The sequence below is a fragment of the Chionomys nivalis genome, chromosome 2, assembly GCF_950005125.1.
Source record: "Chionomys nivalis chromosome 2, mChiNiv1.1, whole genome shotgun sequence".
Lineage (NCBI taxonomy): Eukaryota > Metazoa > Chordata > Mammalia > Rodentia > Cricetidae > Chionomys > Chionomys nivalis.
In genome coordinates, this window is record NC_080087.1 from 81338813 (window position 1) to 81354798 (window position 15986).

General features: G+C 53.9%; 1 protein-coding gene across 4 annotated transcripts in view; it reads right to left on the minus strand.

Annotated features, from left to right (window-relative positions):
• Positions 1-222: 222 nt before the first annotated feature.
• The window catches only part of Sptbn4 (spectrin beta, non-erythrocytic 4), an 86818-nt gene continuing 71054 nt past the window's right edge, over positions 223-15986 (minus strand). For 3 of the 4 annotated variants that reach the window (XM_057755954.1, XM_057755972.1, XM_057755980.1), the window contains 14 exons: positions 15083-15361; positions 14859-14989; positions 13744-13948; positions 12482-12862; positions 11021-11265; positions 10118-10256; positions 9950-10034; positions 9294-9490; positions 7848-8455; positions 6401-6473; positions 5566-5858; positions 3739-3912; positions 3554-3596; positions 223-1281 (listed from right to left, as the gene is read on the minus strand). In XM_057755954.1, the coding sequence (XP_057611937.1) occupies positions 1123-1281; positions 3554-3596; positions 3739-3912; positions 5566-5858; positions 6401-6473; positions 7848-8455; positions 9294-9490; positions 9950-10034; positions 10118-10256; positions 11021-11265; positions 12482-12862; positions 13744-13948; positions 14859-14989; positions 15083-15361 (3012 nt within the window). In that variant the 3' untranslated portion in view covers positions 223-1122. The remainder of the gene's footprint in view (positions 1282-3553; positions 3597-3738; positions 3913-5565; positions 5859-6400; positions 6474-7847; positions 8456-9293; positions 9491-9949; positions 10035-10117; positions 10257-11020; positions 11266-12481; positions 12863-13743; positions 13949-14858; positions 14990-15082; positions 15362-15986) is intronic. The other variant, XM_057755964.1, reaches the window with a different exon arrangement.

Sequence of the window (15986 nt, forward strand, 5' to 3'; positions counted from 1 at the left end):
CTGCTTTGGGGTAGTTTAATAACTTCCCCTTATTTCTAGGGTTCCCTTATTTTGGCATAATATCTAGGCGACCCGTTGAGGAGTACGTGTGCAGATCTTGAAATGAGCCACCAAGGGGCAGGTACATCCAGAGTCTGGTAGACCGTCTTCGCACCCGCGTCCCATTAGCCCACCCTCCAGTCCTGTCTCAGGTACGCAAACAAACCAACGTAGACCGTCAAAGCCAAAGGGTTTATTATAGGTACATACAGTGTGCGCCTGCCACACCGCCCCGCACCCCCGGCCCTGGCGGCGTCTTTGGGCAGCCACTGGGGCTGCCTGTAACCCTGATCCCCCGACTCCCAGGGAGGTGCTCCAGCCAGAAGCATGCGGGGGGGGGGAGGACTTCCCAACCCGCCTCCCGTCGGGAAGTGGCATTTACAGCTGGATGGGGGAGGAGAGAGGAAGACAATTTTGAACTTTGACTCCCCTCCTATTAAAAGCCTTCGCGGATGCGGGGCGGGGGAAGGAGGGAGAGGTCTACATTTTTGCAAAAATAAACTAAGTCAGGAATTAACCGCATGGCTCTGAGATGGCGGAGTGCAGGGGCTAAGGGCCCCTTCGCTCCCTCTTCCCAGACAGATCAAGGCAGCATTGGAAGTGAGGTAAAGGCAGGGAGGAGTGTCCCCTCCCCACCCCCTAGCACCCTGGATGGTCCAGGGGACCTCACCAGCGCCCCCGTGTCCATCCTTAGAGCGGAGAGGAGGCCAACGAATACCACCACCTCCCAGATCCCTCGCCACTCCAGCTTCTTGGGGCAGGATCTGACGATGGGGCAGGGGGCTTGGCTCAACTGGCTCCCGGCCCGTCCCCACCAAGCTCAGTTATTGCATAAAAAGAATGGAGCCCCAGCACCTGGGGTGGGGTTGGCGAGCGGGAAGGGACCGAGATATGGCTATAGGGACAGCAATCCCCCACCACCATTTCTTGGAGTGCAGGAGAAGTCCCTTCCATTCCAGGGTCCACCGTGACACATCCGCAGTCATTCCTGCCCTTGCGGATGAAAAGGTGTCTTTGTGTCCACAGTGCGGAGAGGAGGGGCAAGGAGACTTGTCAGACTCCAAGTGGGGAGGGTACCTGGAGTCACTTCCGGCGCCCGCTGGCCCTCCGCTCCGCACCCTCACGTTTGGGGTTGCCCTCATCTGTGGATGATGTGGTAGGTAGTGTCTGACCCCAGCGGGCGATCTCGGCGTGTTCCGCCACTGAGTTAGCCACAGCCTCCAGCCAGCCATTCATCTCCTCCTGGCGGAAGAAGCAGGACAGGTCCGTCTCTGGGGGAGGATCTCAACCACACTGCCCTCCCTTCTGTTATCTGGGTAATGCTGATAATGAGGCTAAGGGGACTCTTCTCTAAGCCCTTCTGTGGATTTATTCGCTTAAACAGAAGCAATAGCATCATCTGTAAGACACCCCCCCACACACACACACACAGATGAACAACCTAAATGAAGGGAAGCATTGAGCAGAAAGAAACTTGCAGAGCCTCGACCTTTGCCAGTCCCTGTGCTAATTGGGGCCTCCATGTACCAACTGACTTCACTTTTCACAAAAGCTCTCAGATAAATTATTTGAGCTCTCAGAAAGAGAGCTCAGTGGATAACAGCACATTGGAGCCTGATGAACAGTGCTTGATAAGCAGGACCCGCACAGCGGAAGGCGAGCACTGACTCAGGGAGGCCTCCACCTGCACACCCAAGGCATAGTACGTGTGCACACACACATACTCATGAACACACACACACAAATAAAATGTAACGGAGCAAGATGGTGGGGCACCCCTTTAATCCCAGGACTTGGGAGGCAGGGGTAGGATGATCTCTGGGTGTTTGAGGTCAGCCTGATCTACACAGAAAGTTCCAGGACTACATAGAGAAACCCTGTCTCAAAAAAGAAAAACCGAAACCAGATTTAGGAACTTGAAGGATGGCTCCATGAGTAAGAATACTGGCTGGAATACTGGCTGGGACCAGGATTTTATTCTCAGCACCCACGTGAGCATCTGTTTCAGGGGATACACCACCCTCTTCTAGCTGTGGTGGAGAACCAGGCAGCCACACGCACACACACACACATGCAGGCAAACATACAGATAAAAATAAATGTTTTTTAAAAATTTAAAAGGATCTTAAAAAATCCTCAGTCTTTCATTTGTGTGATGTTTAAGAATGTGTGTTGGGGGTGGGGCGTGCCTTGTGCACATGTGTGGAGGCCAGGAGAGGATCCAAGTGTCCTGCTCTATTACCTCCCGCCTAGTTCCCTCCAAACAGGGTCTCCAGCAATTGCCTACAATTATCGGATTGTTTGTGGGAAGCCATGCCTGGCTCTTTCTTTTTCTTTCTTTCTTTCTTCCTTTATGTATGTATGTATGTATGTATGTATGTATGTATGTATGTATGTGAATGCTGGGATCCAAATAATGTCCTCAGGCTTGAACAGCAACTTTCTTACCACTGAACTGCTTCTCTAGTCCCATGGGGTGTGTGATGCTTCGCATCAACTCTCCTCTCAACAACCCTCACCCAAGTGCACTCGGGATAGAATCCTCTCCTGGATACCCCCAATACTGAGAGATCCAGTCCCCAGAAACCTTTCTGAGGCCGTCTACCTCAGCTCAGCTGTCCTCCTGCAGTTGGCTGTCACAAGCCTTCGAAGTTCTTGCCTTTTTGGTTATCTCTATGGGAATCACACATCTTCCCTTTTTTTAGATAGGTTACCCCAGGATAGCCTCATTCTCACTCTGTAGCCCAGGACTGATCCTCTTGCTTCCGCTTCCCATATGCTGAGATTACAGAAAATGACCACACCCAACCTTGGTCACTCCCTTTTTGGAGGGAGGAAGGTATTTCAGGACAGGGTTTCTCTGGGCAGCCCTGGCTGTCCTGGAAATCACTCTATAGTCCAGGCTGACCTTGAACTCAGTGATCCTCCTGCCTCTGCCTCCTGAGTGCTGGGATTACAGCCTCTCTCTCTCTCTCTCTCTCTCTCTCTCTCTCTCTCTCTCTCTCTCTCTCTCTATCATGTTGGTGTGAATATATGCGATGCGTGTATGGGTGCCCTCAGAGGGCAGAAGTGGGTGTTAGATCCCCTAAAGCTGTAGATACAGGGAGTTGTGAGCTGCCCTACATGGGTGCTAAGAACCAAACTTGAGTCCTCCTGAAAAGCAGGGAGTAAGTATTCTTAACCACTGAGCCATCTCCCTAGACCGTTGATGACTCCTTTTAAACCTACACTTACTGTCTTCCCAGCCTTCTGAGTGGCTATGACAAAGAAGATGGACTTAGCCATCATGGCCACCAGGCACCTTCCTGGAACACACCCTTCCCCCCCCACACACACACCCCCACACACACCCCGTCTTAGGACGCTCTCTGGGCTCTCACTGCTTTCCTGTTACAGTTCTCATACTTCTGGCCTGTGTGGTTTCTTCTACAACCCCAACTCCTTGATTCAGGAACCAACCAGGAAGCTAGACCACTTAGAGATCAACCTATGGTGTGAAAGAACCAACTCTTACCTCATCTTTAGCTTGGAGCAAGAACTCGCTGCCATCGTGGGTCCTGCAGGAGACATAGGACTTCAGGGATCTTGAGGGGCCCAACCCCTGCTGCCATCCATTGCCTTTCAAGAAAACTGAGAGCCCACAGGGGTAATAAAGCAAGGCGGAGCCCCCCCTCCCTTCTGCCCATGGGAGGGACTCACTGGAGCTTGAAGACATGTTTCTTTTTCTTGTAGTCACTAGCCACCTCGCTGGTGGCCTTGTGCAGGCTGAGCAGTGGTTCCCCACCATGCGTGCCCCCCGATGATGGGCCTTTGGAGTCCTTGTAGAAGCCTAGCTCCCCCTTGCTGAGCACACAGTACAGGCTCACCCATGACCTGGGGGTGGTGAGATGGCGATTGAAGCAGAGCTGCAGAGTTCTGCCTGGGAACTCTACATCATCACCCTCACAGAGCGTGTGCTTGATCTTGTACCTCTGGCCCTTTGCCCCACAAGGCAGGTCCTGTTCTGGGAGGTGTGACTAGTGCTCCCAGAACCAAGAGTTTGCCCAGGCTGGTCCCTGCTGGCTAACCCTTCCTTGTCTCGTTTCATATTGACTTTCCTAAAAGCAATACACGAGCTGTTCGGATAGGAAGGCAGCCAGCAGTAGGTAGAGCCCTTGTCTAGGATTCACTAGCGAGGAGCTGGGGGTATATCTCAGTGGTAGAACATGAGGCCACGGGCTTGATCCCCAGCCCTGAAAGAATTCAACTGACTCATATGCACACCCGTGTTTTGTTCATCGATCTCACTTTCCCCATGCATCGCCTTCTCTGGTTCTCATTTCCCCACCCTTCACCAAGTTCCTTCAAGGAACATGTAAGGTTCTATAGTTTGAAACAAGATCTGGTCTCCCCATGCAGCCAAAGTCCCTATTTAGGAAGAAGTCCCTGGTTAGGAAACTAAAATCCAACAGGTGTCAGTGTTCATTCCCACGTTGGTCTAGGGACGAGGAAGAAAACATTAACTTCAGTCGCACCAGCAAAGCCTCAGCCTGTCCTGCTCCCTTCGTGTCCTGGGTCCAGATATCACTATACCTGACTCTACCTGCCCCACATTTTCCATCTCAGTTGGACAAAAATGTACTGGACAAGTACAAGCTGAACTCTCTTCAAAAGTAAACACGCACACACTCACACACAAACACACGTGCAAACGTGTTAGGGCCTGAGGAGATTAAGGCACTTGCAGCCAAGCCTTACAGCTTGAGTTCAATCGCAGGGACCCACGGTGGAAGGAGAGAACCGACTCCTGCCAGTTGTCCTCTGACCTCCACACACAACTTCCACCCCCAACACAAATAAATGTAGTTTAGATAATTTAAGAAAAAGCTGGCCCGGCAGTGGTGGCACACGCATTTAGTCCCAGCCCTTAGGAGGCAGAGGCAGGTGTATCTCTCTGAGTCCGAGGCAGGCCTGATCTACAATAGCTACAGGCTCTAAAGCTACAACAAAACCCTGTCTCGAAAAACAAACAAACAAACAAAAACCCCAAAAAACAAAAGAAAAAGAAAAGCTGCTCATCTGGAAATCTGAAATAACTTCCAACATTCCGAAACTAGGTCCTCAGTTGAGGCTCTGCTCCTTTCCGGAACCCCACTGTAAATTTCATGAGTAGAGTAAGGTGTGTGTGGGGGGGCGGGGGGAATCGATCCCGCTCACTGATTGGATGCCATCTTGAAGCTCCAATTCACACCGCACTGGAATCATCCAGATTAGACACTACTTAAGGTTTGCTCCTTAGCCACAGTCAACACCTAGGGTGGTCGCTGAGACTGAATCTCAATTTATTCACTAGGGGCAAGTACCTTTGTCATGCGCCCATCTCGCTCGACCCACTTAGCTATTGGAGACTCTAAATGTCGACCACGCCCCTCCCCTTCAGGGGTTGGAGTCTTTGAATTTGAGCCCCGCCCCCTCCCGCCCAGCTACTCATTCATGAAACACCCTGAGCGGGCTCCCAGCCATCCAAAGCCCCGCCCACGCGCTCACCGGTTGGACGACTTGCGGTTAGCGTCGAGCTCGCGCTTGCGCAGCAGGAAGCCCTCGTGCTGCACAGTGTGAGTGGGCGGAGGCGGAGGAGCGGGGGCGGAGCCTCCCTGGGCAGGGGCGGAGCGCGAGCGCCGGCTTCCCCCGCCCTCACCACCCTCTCGAGGCCGAGGCCGCCGGCGTGGCTTGGGCCGGTCCCGTGCCCGCGGCCGATCGGGCCGAGGTGTCCGCTCGGGCGGCTCAAGCCCGTTGGGCAGGCGACCGGGGGGAAGCTCACGAGGTTGAGGCAGCGACGGCTGTGTGAATGAAGGGAGTGGGGAGAGGGGTACTGTCCATGATGACTAGCGGGGAGCATCCTATCTCGGGGAGCCTTAGGGCCAGGGGTCCCATCGTTCTGCAGGGCCGCCTATCTTGGAGGGGGAACATGAAAAGACCCTCAGGGCTGAGGAGACCCCCTTGGGTTTTGGGAATGGGTCATTCGAATTTAGGCTTTGGAATTCTGGAAGCTGGAAGGTAGGGACAGGGTCTAAGGAGGTAGACTAGATAGAGGAAGGGTATAGAATTTCTGTGTGAGAAATCTTGGGGTGGTCTCTTGAGTGGCTAATGAGGAAATTTGGGACCCCCACAAGGCTGGAGAAATAGGGAGTCTAAAACAGATGGGGCAGAGTTTAGAGTCTAATCCTTGTGTGTGGAGGGAGAAATAAGGGTCCTGGGTTTGTGGCTCCATAAGCTGACTGCAAGGTCCTGGAAGGAGGATGGGCCTGCGCAATGATTGCCTCTCAAGATCCTGGCCACTAAGAGGGCTTCTACCACCACCCATCCCTATGACTCAACTTACCACCCCAGCAGGGAGCCCAGGGCCTGCCTCTTTCTCCTGCAGCTGCTCCACAATGTCCGCTAGGGTGGCCTTCCTGGAGAACAAGGGCAGAAGACCCAAATGAGATGCAGTACCTTTGGCTAGGGCCCTGACTGCCTGGACAGTCATACCATACCAGGCCTCGATACCAGGCGCCTGCCCACAACTCAGCAGTCTCACACGTGTGTGCCTTGCACACCGTGGGTGTTCCTGACACAGCTACTCGATGTACAACTAAATCCCTCTCTCCAAGTTTTTTTCTTATTTGTTTAGTTGACTTTTTTTTTTTTTTTTTTTTTTTTTTTTTTTTTTTTTTGGTTTTTCGAGACAGGGTTTCTCTGTGGTTTTGGAGCCTGTCCTGGAACTAGCTCTTGTAGACCAGGCTGGTCTCGAACTCACAGAGATCCACCTGACTCTGCCTCCCAAGTGCTGGGATTAAAGGCGTGCGCCACCACCGCCCGGCTAGTTGACTTTTTTTTATAGGTTTATGTGTGTGAGTGCTTTGCCTGTACGTGTGTGTGCGCGCACGCACGCGCCATGTGGGTACCTGCTGACCTCAGAGGCCAGAGGAAGGCACTGGATCCTCTGGAGCTGGAGGTCAAAACGGCTGTGAGCCACCCAATGTGGGTGCTTGGAACAAACTGGGGTCCTATGGACAGCAACAAGTGGCTTGACCACTGTGCCATCTCTTCAACCTTTGATTGATTTGAATCAAGGTCTGACCTCTGGCCTCTCTGAGGATGATCTTGAACCCCTACTCCTCCGGCTGCCTCCCAGGTGATGGGAGTACAGGCCAGGGCCACCACACTCCAATTACTTGTTTGTTTTAGAGACAGAATGACTCGCCATGATGCTCAGGATGTACGGCAGGGTGGTTGGTCTGGGACTCAGTCCTTCACGCCTAAGGGCTGTGGTCACACATGAACGAGCTCACTCTGCTGTCCTCTGACCTTTGTTTGTTTGATGATTTTTCCTGAGACAGGGTCTCTCTACGCAGTCCTGGCTGTCCTGGAACTCCCTCAGTAGACCAGGCTGACCTTGACCTCACAGAGATCCTCCTGCCTTGGTCTCCTAAGTGCTGTAATTAAAGGCGTTCGCCACCACTGCCTGCGTGTCCTTTGAGTTTTAAGCAAAGCAAAAGGCAAGCTGGTGTCTTTGAACTTTTAAACATACGGTTGTGTTCTTTACACATTCCCCCTGAGTTTCTAAGTCCCCTGGGCTTTTCCTCTCAGTCCTAAATGTCTCCAGTCTTCACAGTTTGTTTCCGTCACTGCTCCTGGGCCTCCCGCCATGGCCTCAGAAATGCTAGCATTACAGACTTGCCACCACGGTGCTCACTTGGGCAGTTCTGAGCCCAGAAGCCCAGCCCTTGGGCCCTCTAGACCACAGCTTTCCCTTTCCCTAACACCTTGGTCACAGAGGTCCTCACCCTTTGACCAGCTCTCCTCTGGTTGGTGTCTCCTGTTCGCTAGACTCCTGTCTCTCCAACCTCCTCTCCCGCCGCTCCCGCCGCCTCTCCATCTGCTCATAGCGACCCAAAGTAAGGCTATGTGGTGCCTCGTGGTCCGCGGACTCCTGGCGCTCCGACCGCCGCCTCCGCGCAGCCTCCTCTGGTTGTTCGGTGGACTCCTGGCGTTCTGACCGTCGTCTCCGTGGCAGCTCCTCCGTACGATCCCCTGACTCCTGGCGCTCCGGTCGGGGCCGGACCTGCTCTGTCAGCACCGGGGTTCCAGGGGTGTCCGTCGTGTCCAGCGCTGTGGCTGTTGGGGCCGCGGGTTCTACCCTCCCCGGGACCTCAGGGAGCCGGTCAATACGCGGCTGGAGACGCTCGGGCTTGAGCTCCTGGCGCACATACCCAACCCGGGTCCGCACCTCGGCTGACAGCGTGTCCGAGGCTCGGCGAGCCAAGGGCTCATAACCCCCTGGACGTAGCAAAGGCGCTGCCTTGGCCGCCAGCTCGGTGGGGTCCCCAAAGAATTTGCGCCCCAGCAAGGGGGTGGGTGGCTGCTTGCTCTGCTCTGCCTTGAGTTTCTCGATCTGGGGGAGGGGGTAGAAAAGTCGGGTCAGGTCGGGGGGATGGGGCGGAGCCTAGAGAGTCGTTCGCGAAGGTCTGGGCATTCTTCCTCGCTGTTTAGATTAGCTTCTCGAAGAAACAGGGTTTTCAGGCATTGCCTATTCTTGGCCAAGACCAAATCCTTGTTCTTTCCACAAACCCCCATTGATCTTGTAGGGGAAAAGGGGCCTCCCCCCCTCCGACCCTGTCTTTCTTCCTCCCTTCCCTTCCCTTCTGCTTATTTTGGCTTTGTTTTGTAGGGTGTGTGTGGTGGAATCTATATGGAAAACAGGGCTCCATGTAGCCTAGACTGGCTCCAAACTCGATATTACTGAGGATGACCTTGCACTAACTTCTGATGACTTCTGTTGCCTCCTCCCAAATGCTGGGAATGAGGTGTGTGCCACTACCCCTCTGACAGCTAAACAGTCACCTTCTCTGGGTGCTTTTCTGACCCCTTCCACCACACCTTCCCTAACAGCCCCCTCAGGACCCTGAGGCATTTTATCACAAGGTCTTTGCATTCACTGTGTTCTTCAAGTCTCATACTAGACTCTTCAAGACCAGACCAAGGGCTTCTGGGTTCCCAAAGACCCCTCAAATCCTCCCCCCCCCCTGTCTCATCTCTCCAGACTCAACCTATTTTTCATCAAAAATTTTGGGCCCCTCTGGGTTCTTAACAGTCGGTTACAGGTACGTCCCTCTGCCTTCCCTTACAGCCCAGGAAGGACCTACGTCTAGTGCTGCCCAGTGCAGGGCCAGGCACCCAAGCAAGTCTAATATATAGGGATGGTGGGTGGGAGGTGGGATCTGGGGTCTGACCGTGGTCAAGCGCCGTAGAGAGCTGAACCTCTCCTCCCAGGCTGCGGCTGCTTTTCGGAAGGCCTCGTGTCGCCGGATAAGCTGCTCCACCTCGTCCACACTGCTGCCCAGCTCCCGGCTCTGCAGGAGTGGCTCCTGGGCTGTCAGCCAGGCATCAGCCACCACGGCCTCCTGAGCAAACTGGTGCACCTCCAGCACTGGGGGCAGGCATAGGAGGTGAGGCGCCAGGCGAGCCTCAGACCTCCAGCACTGGGGGCAGGCATAGGAGGTGAGGCGCCAGGCGAGCTTCAAACCTCCAGCACTGGGGGCAGGCATAGGAGATGAGCCTCCAGGAGAGCCTCAGACCTTTGCCTGGGGTGGGAGCTAAGGTTTTCTGGCCATCCCCTCAGGCTACCCCCAGTCCAGCCTTCAGAGTAATGAGAACTTAAAACATTGTATTTGTTGTGTGTGTATTAGGGTACCCTCACATGGGGGGCTGAGTTCAAAAGTAAGACAGCCCCCTCATTCACCCTCCCAGCCCCAGGGGTTTGGTTCTGGGCACCCGAGGGCAACATGCAAAGCATGCTCATGTCACTTGTCACCCTCTGGTCTTGACCAGACGTGCAGAGGTTTGTCTCCTGCACCACTGAGGCACTGGTGTGTAGGCCCTTACTCACTCTGCTGCAGCCACTCCCAGTGACGGTCCCACTTCTCAGACACCTCCTCCTTCCGGGTTCCCAGCTTGTCCAGCTGTGCCTGGATCTGGGAGTGTGTGGGTGGGGTGAGAGAGGCATCGAGGTAGGCAAAAGGTAGGAGCAGAGAGGGACTCCATGTTTCTCCCCCACCTCATCAGCCATGGCACTCTTGTTGAGTAATAGGGAGCGCCCCAACTCCTGGCAGGCCGTCAGCTCAGGCACACGAGCCTCCAGTTCTGTTTTCAGACCCTGGTGGTAGTTCATAAGCACCTCCACCGACGACACATCCCTGCAGCGGGGAGGGGACAGGGATCTAAGCCGCATGCAACCACCCTCAGGCTGCCCCTTAGATGCAGCTCCCAAAGAGCACATTGACACTGCTGTTCTACAGAACCCCAGGACAGAGACCTTCTCTGGCCAAGTTCTGAGGTAGTGATCCGAAAGTGCCAAAGCTTGCTTTAGTGTACCTAGAACTTCAGGTCCGACTTCCCCTCCTTCTCCACCCCTTCAACGGGGTCTTGTGTAGCACATGCTGGCTATGTCGCTGAAGATGACTGAGTTACATCCTCAACTCTTGTGTTTGTTTTTCTATTTTGAGGCAGGGTCTTGTTAAGTTATCCATCTAGCCCTGAACTCATTTTGCTGCCTCAGCTCCCTGAATATCCAAGTGGATCTGCTTGTGCCATCAGGCTTAGCTCAGGTTTGACTTCTGCTGGACACTGACCCCAAACTACCGCGTAAAGAACTAAGGAGTACCTACTAGGTTAAGTTGCAGCATCAGCTTTATTGACTGTGACAATGGTCTCACAGCTTTCTCTCAGTCCTGGCCAGGCCTTACTGTGACATGCCCACAGGGAGGCCAGTGTGAACACCCGGATAGGATCCAGGGCAGAAAGCACCCTAGGCCAAGCCTAAAAGGGATCCTCACACATCTGAAGCACCCAGAACAGTGCCTGGCACACACAGGCACTTTACGAAGGGGCTGTTGGAGGTGGGGCAGCTACTGAAGACCACCATGGGTACGCAAAAAGCCCAAGATGAGGCGGGGGGCACCTGGGTTTGTCAGCTGCCCCGATCTGGCCCGCGATGCCATCCATCCAGGAAAGCAGGTCACGGGCCTGGCTGTGGAAGCGCAGCGCATCGGCCGTGGAGCTGACGTGCAGACGAGCATCCTCACAGGCTGCCAGCAGCTCCTTCCAACCCTGCAACACCTCCTGCTCGCGGCTGGCAATGGCCTCGGCGTGCTCGCCGGCGTACACCGTCCGCAGCTGGGCCGCCCCCTCCTGCAGCTGCCGTACCTGAGGGGCATGACCAGCCGTGTGTGTGGGCACAGGCTCCGCCCTCTTACTCATCTCACTTGACCCAGCCTCCACTCTTCCTTCCGACAGCACCTGTGGCCCCCGTCCCTCCTTCGTGGTCCAGGCTCCTCCCTCCTCCGCCCCCGTAGCTCAGGTTCCTCCCTTTCCTCCGCCTCTACAGCCCAGGTTCTTCCCCTCCTTGGTGACCCAGGCCTCTGCCTTTTGACTGAAGCTCTCATCCCTTTTCCCCCACCCACGTGGCTAAGCTCCACCCTGTTTCTTCCCTAAGGCTCCTGGACCGCCTTCTGACTTCGCCGACTCAGGCTTCCGCCTACTGCCTGATCGATCGTTCTCTGACCTATCCGTACCCGTGCTCTGGCTTTTATCTTTACTACCAGGTTTCTTTCATTTGGCTGCCTAAAACTCTTGCTCTGATAACTCCTTCTGCCGTGTCCATTGCCTGCTCTTCCACACAAGTCCGCCTTTCTCTTCTCTCGAGCCATCTGATTTTTCCCAGGAGCCTCTTTCTACCCTGGTGTCTGTTTGATATAATTCCTGGGTTTTTTCCCCTGTTTACATCAGACCTACTAGTCACCTACTAGTAACCCAGCTTCCAAATACCTTCCCAATTTTTGTTTTGAGTAAGATTTCGCTGTGTAGTCTAATTATCCTAAATTCGGGATCTTTCTGGGATTATGGGGGTGTGATGTTATGTCTGGCAGCTTACATAAATTTCTTTTCTTTTCTTTTTTTTTTTTTTTTTTTCCGCGACAGGGTCATGTTTTGTAGCCTAGCCGGGCCTTGAACTCTTGATGCTCCTCCTGTCTCAGCCTCCTGAGTGCTTAAGGTTTCAGGCTTTCAGGCGTGAGCTACCACACCCGGCTTAGACCTTTCCACCTCTGGTAGAGGCTGGAAGCTCACTGCAAGTTCAAGGTTAGCCTGGTACAGTAAAAAGTCTTAAGCCAGTCAGAGCTGGCTCTCTTTAAAAAAAAAAGAAAAAAGAAAAGAAAAGAAAGAAAAAAAGAAAGAAAGAAAGGAATAAATTTCAGCATTGCCACCCGCCCCCAGTCTCGACTGGATTCCTTAGCACAGTGAAAGATCTCCACTTTCTATCTGTCCAGTTTCCCCTTGTCCCCAGGCTGCTTTCTCTTGCCTCCACTCCCAGCCCCACGACTCAGGCCCTCCCACCCTGCTCTTAGGCTGCCAGTCACCCCACCTGGGACACGAGGAGCTGCAGGTCGTGCTCAAAGGCTCGCAGGGTTCGCTGCATGGAGCTGGCACTGGGTCTGGGCTCTGGTGGTGCCGTCAGGCGGGGCAGCCGCCTCCGCTTCTCCTCAATCTGCCCTTGAAGCTCTCGGGCATCGCTGAAGAACTTGTGCAGCTCCCGAGAAGCAGCGAGCAGCTGGGCCCGAGTACCCATGAGCTCCAGGAGTTCGGCCCAGGCCTCGTTCAGCCCGTCCTTCCATTCAGCCATGGTGGCCGCCGCTGTGTGGCCGCACTCAATCAGCTCGTCAACCATCTGGTTGACCGCTGCCAGCCGCTCCCGCCCTGCCGTTCCGGTCTCACTGGCGAACTCTGAGAATTTCTCCTGTAGCACCTGGGACCAGGACAAGGCGTGGGGAGAGAAAAGTTACCTAAGTGGGTGACAATGCTAGACACCCCAGCCCCCTCCAACCTGTGACCATGTGATAGATAGGAATCATGAAATAAACATTGTTATAATAAAATAACATCTAATAGTTCTTGGGCATTCTGTAGCATTAACAGAAACAGTAAATTGTACAGAATATGATATATAGTATTAATAACTGACACCATGCTAGGCATTGAGTGTAGCATGTGTGGTGTTTTGTGTGTATGTGTGTCACAGGGTCTTAGGCAACCAAGGCTGGCCTGAAACTTACTGTGTAGCCAAAGATGCCTGGAATTTCTGATTCACCTGCTCTCACCTCTCAGGTGCCACGAGTGCTCCTCCGTGTGTGTGTGTGTGTGTGTGTGTGTGTGTGTGTAAACGCATGTGTGTCAGGGCCATGAGGTGAGGTGAGTCATTCGAAAGAAGGCCCAGAGGCCTTCATAGGATGCACAGTGGTCGCTAGTATCATTGGTGTATGGTGGGTTGAATGAGAAGGGCCCCCATAGGCTCATATGTTTGAATACTTGGTCTCTAGTTAGTGGAAGTGTTTGGGAAGGATTAGGAGGTGTGGCCTCGTTAGAGAAAGTGCGTCACTGGGGGTAGGCTTTGAGGTTTTCAAAGACTTGGGCCATCCCAATGTGCCTCTTTCTGCCTCCTACTTTTGGGTCACGATGTTGGCTCTCAGCTGTTCCTGCCACCATACCTCTCTCTACTCCACCGTCATGGACTTGAACCCTCTGACACTGTAAAGCCAATTAAACGCCTTCTTTTATAAGCTGCCTTGATCACAGTGTTTTGTCCCAACAGAAACATAACTAAGACATGGAATTCACAAGACCCCTCACCGATACATGCTCGAAGTCTTGGCCCAGCTCCGGGGAGCCAGCCACCACCTCCTTCTCAGCAATCCAGTGTTCCAGCTCGTCCACCTGGCGGCTGAGCTGGTATAGCCAGTACTGCTGCTCCAGGCTCACCCTGCGTTCTTCACCCAGCTCCTTGAGGGCCACATAGAGGCGATCCACCTGGGATTGTCGCCGGCTGATCTGCTCACTGAGGGCAGATGGGGGACAACAGTGAACCCCTAAGACTCCCTCCCAAGGGAGGGCTGCTTCATCCTGAATCTTTGCCAGGGTCCTGTCTCTTTAAGATCCCCCTCTGGTGGGGGCAGTTTTCTGCAAATCTCACACTGAGCCAGCGTGGTACTCACTGCTTTGGCAATAACAGTAAGTGATACTAAAAATATAAAACCATAGTATCGATAATTAATATTTTGCTAGGCACTGAGTGTACCATGAATGGGTATTTTTTTTCCCCTAATGACAGGGACTCATGAAGCCCATGCTGGCCTCAAATTCTCTATGTAGCTAAGGACCACTGGAATTCCTGGTCCCTCACTACTGCTTTCATAATTGATACACTCACCCCCCTCACCCCCCCACCCCCCCACCCAGAATCCTTTATTGGCTTTGTTTATTTGCCTAGTTTCTATCTTTGGTCCCTTGTTGCTCCACAGTGATGTGATTAGGGCTCCTAACTCCTTCCCTTAAGACCCAGGTCCACCTTCAGTCTCCGCCTCCTGGCTTCTGGACACGGTCTTAATCTGTTGTCCCTCTAAGATCCCACCGCCAGCCAAGCCCCCTAGAGGCTCAGCAAGGTCGCATCACCCAGCTATTCCAGGATGGCCCTGGCTCTGCCCCATTCTGATGTCAGCAGTCCGGCCTGTCCTGGCTATATGCTATCTATTTATCTCACTGTCTTTTTTTCTCTCTTTCAGATAGGATCTCTCTATGTGAATCTTTCTGGCCTGGAACTCTCAAATTTGCAGCAATCCTACTGTCTCAGTTTCCTGGATGCTGGGAATACATGAGTGCCCGATCAAACCTGGCGCTGCTACTCTAACTCGGTCCTAGCCTTCCTTGGACCTTTCCCTTCGAATTAGCTCTGCCCGCCGCTCACCCACCTGTCTGGGTGTCCCATCTCCAGCAGCGCCCGACACTGGCGCGACAGCTGTGCAATGCTTTCCTCGTAGTTCTCCACGCCCTGCTCCAGTTGCAAGTGCTTCTTAAGCAGCTGCAGGGTGCTCTGTTCATCCTAGGAGTACATGGCGCCCGCGATAAGGTGGCAGAGGCCGGGCCTCCCCAGCTCCGATGTGCCCGGACTCCCTCACCCCTGTTCTGGGCGCACCTTGCCCTTGTCCTCACTCATCATGAGCAGCTCCTGCTCGCCCAGCCACGCCTCCACCTCCGCCACATCAAAGTAGTACTGTTCCACCTGGAAGGCAGCGTCCAGCGTCTGCTGCCTTCGTTCTGCTGCCTCCCGTAGTCCGGTCCAAGCGCTCTGCAGCTGCTCCTGGCCCCGGCGCACCGCCTCGGCCTCCGGGCTGCGCAGCGAGGCCAGCGCGCCCGCGCGCTCCAGCACCTCCTCCAAGCGCGGCCCGTGCGCCTGGATCTCCCGCCGCAGGCCCTGCGAATGAAACATCGAGCGGAGGGGTGGCAAAGTCTCCATGACACACCGAGCCCCTCTGCGACTGGCAGGGCCGCTGAGCTAGAAAGAACACCCTCAGATTCCCTGCCACTTGCCAGGTACCACTCACTGATACCCACATGCTGCAGGTGGGAAAACCGGCCCTGACAAGAGAAGTGCAGTCCCGGGGAAAACTGGAAGCTGATTCCAAAGACTGTACTGTCAAATGGGATTTGTAAGACAGGAAGGTCCTCCTGGACTCAGCAGCTGTCACTACCTGCTTAAGTCCTGCACGTGATCAAGCTACTGAGAAGCCCTGTGTGATGGGCTAGCTTAGCCTAGCTACGGATCTATTAGTAGCTTGTGACCGGAGTAAAAGTAGTCATTTGTAGTGAGATTGAACCTGGGACCTTTGGAAGGCTAAGAAAGCACTTTATTACTGAGCCAGGACCCCAGCCCCACACTGGGGGATTCTAGGCAGGTGCTCTACCTCTAAGCCACACCCCCAGTTCTCTTTGGTTTTGATGGCAATAGGTAAACATGCATCTGTTGAGAGCCTTTCATCACCAATTAAAGAGAAGACTGTGACCTGACAACAAAGTTGACTCTGTAACAACAAAAAAGC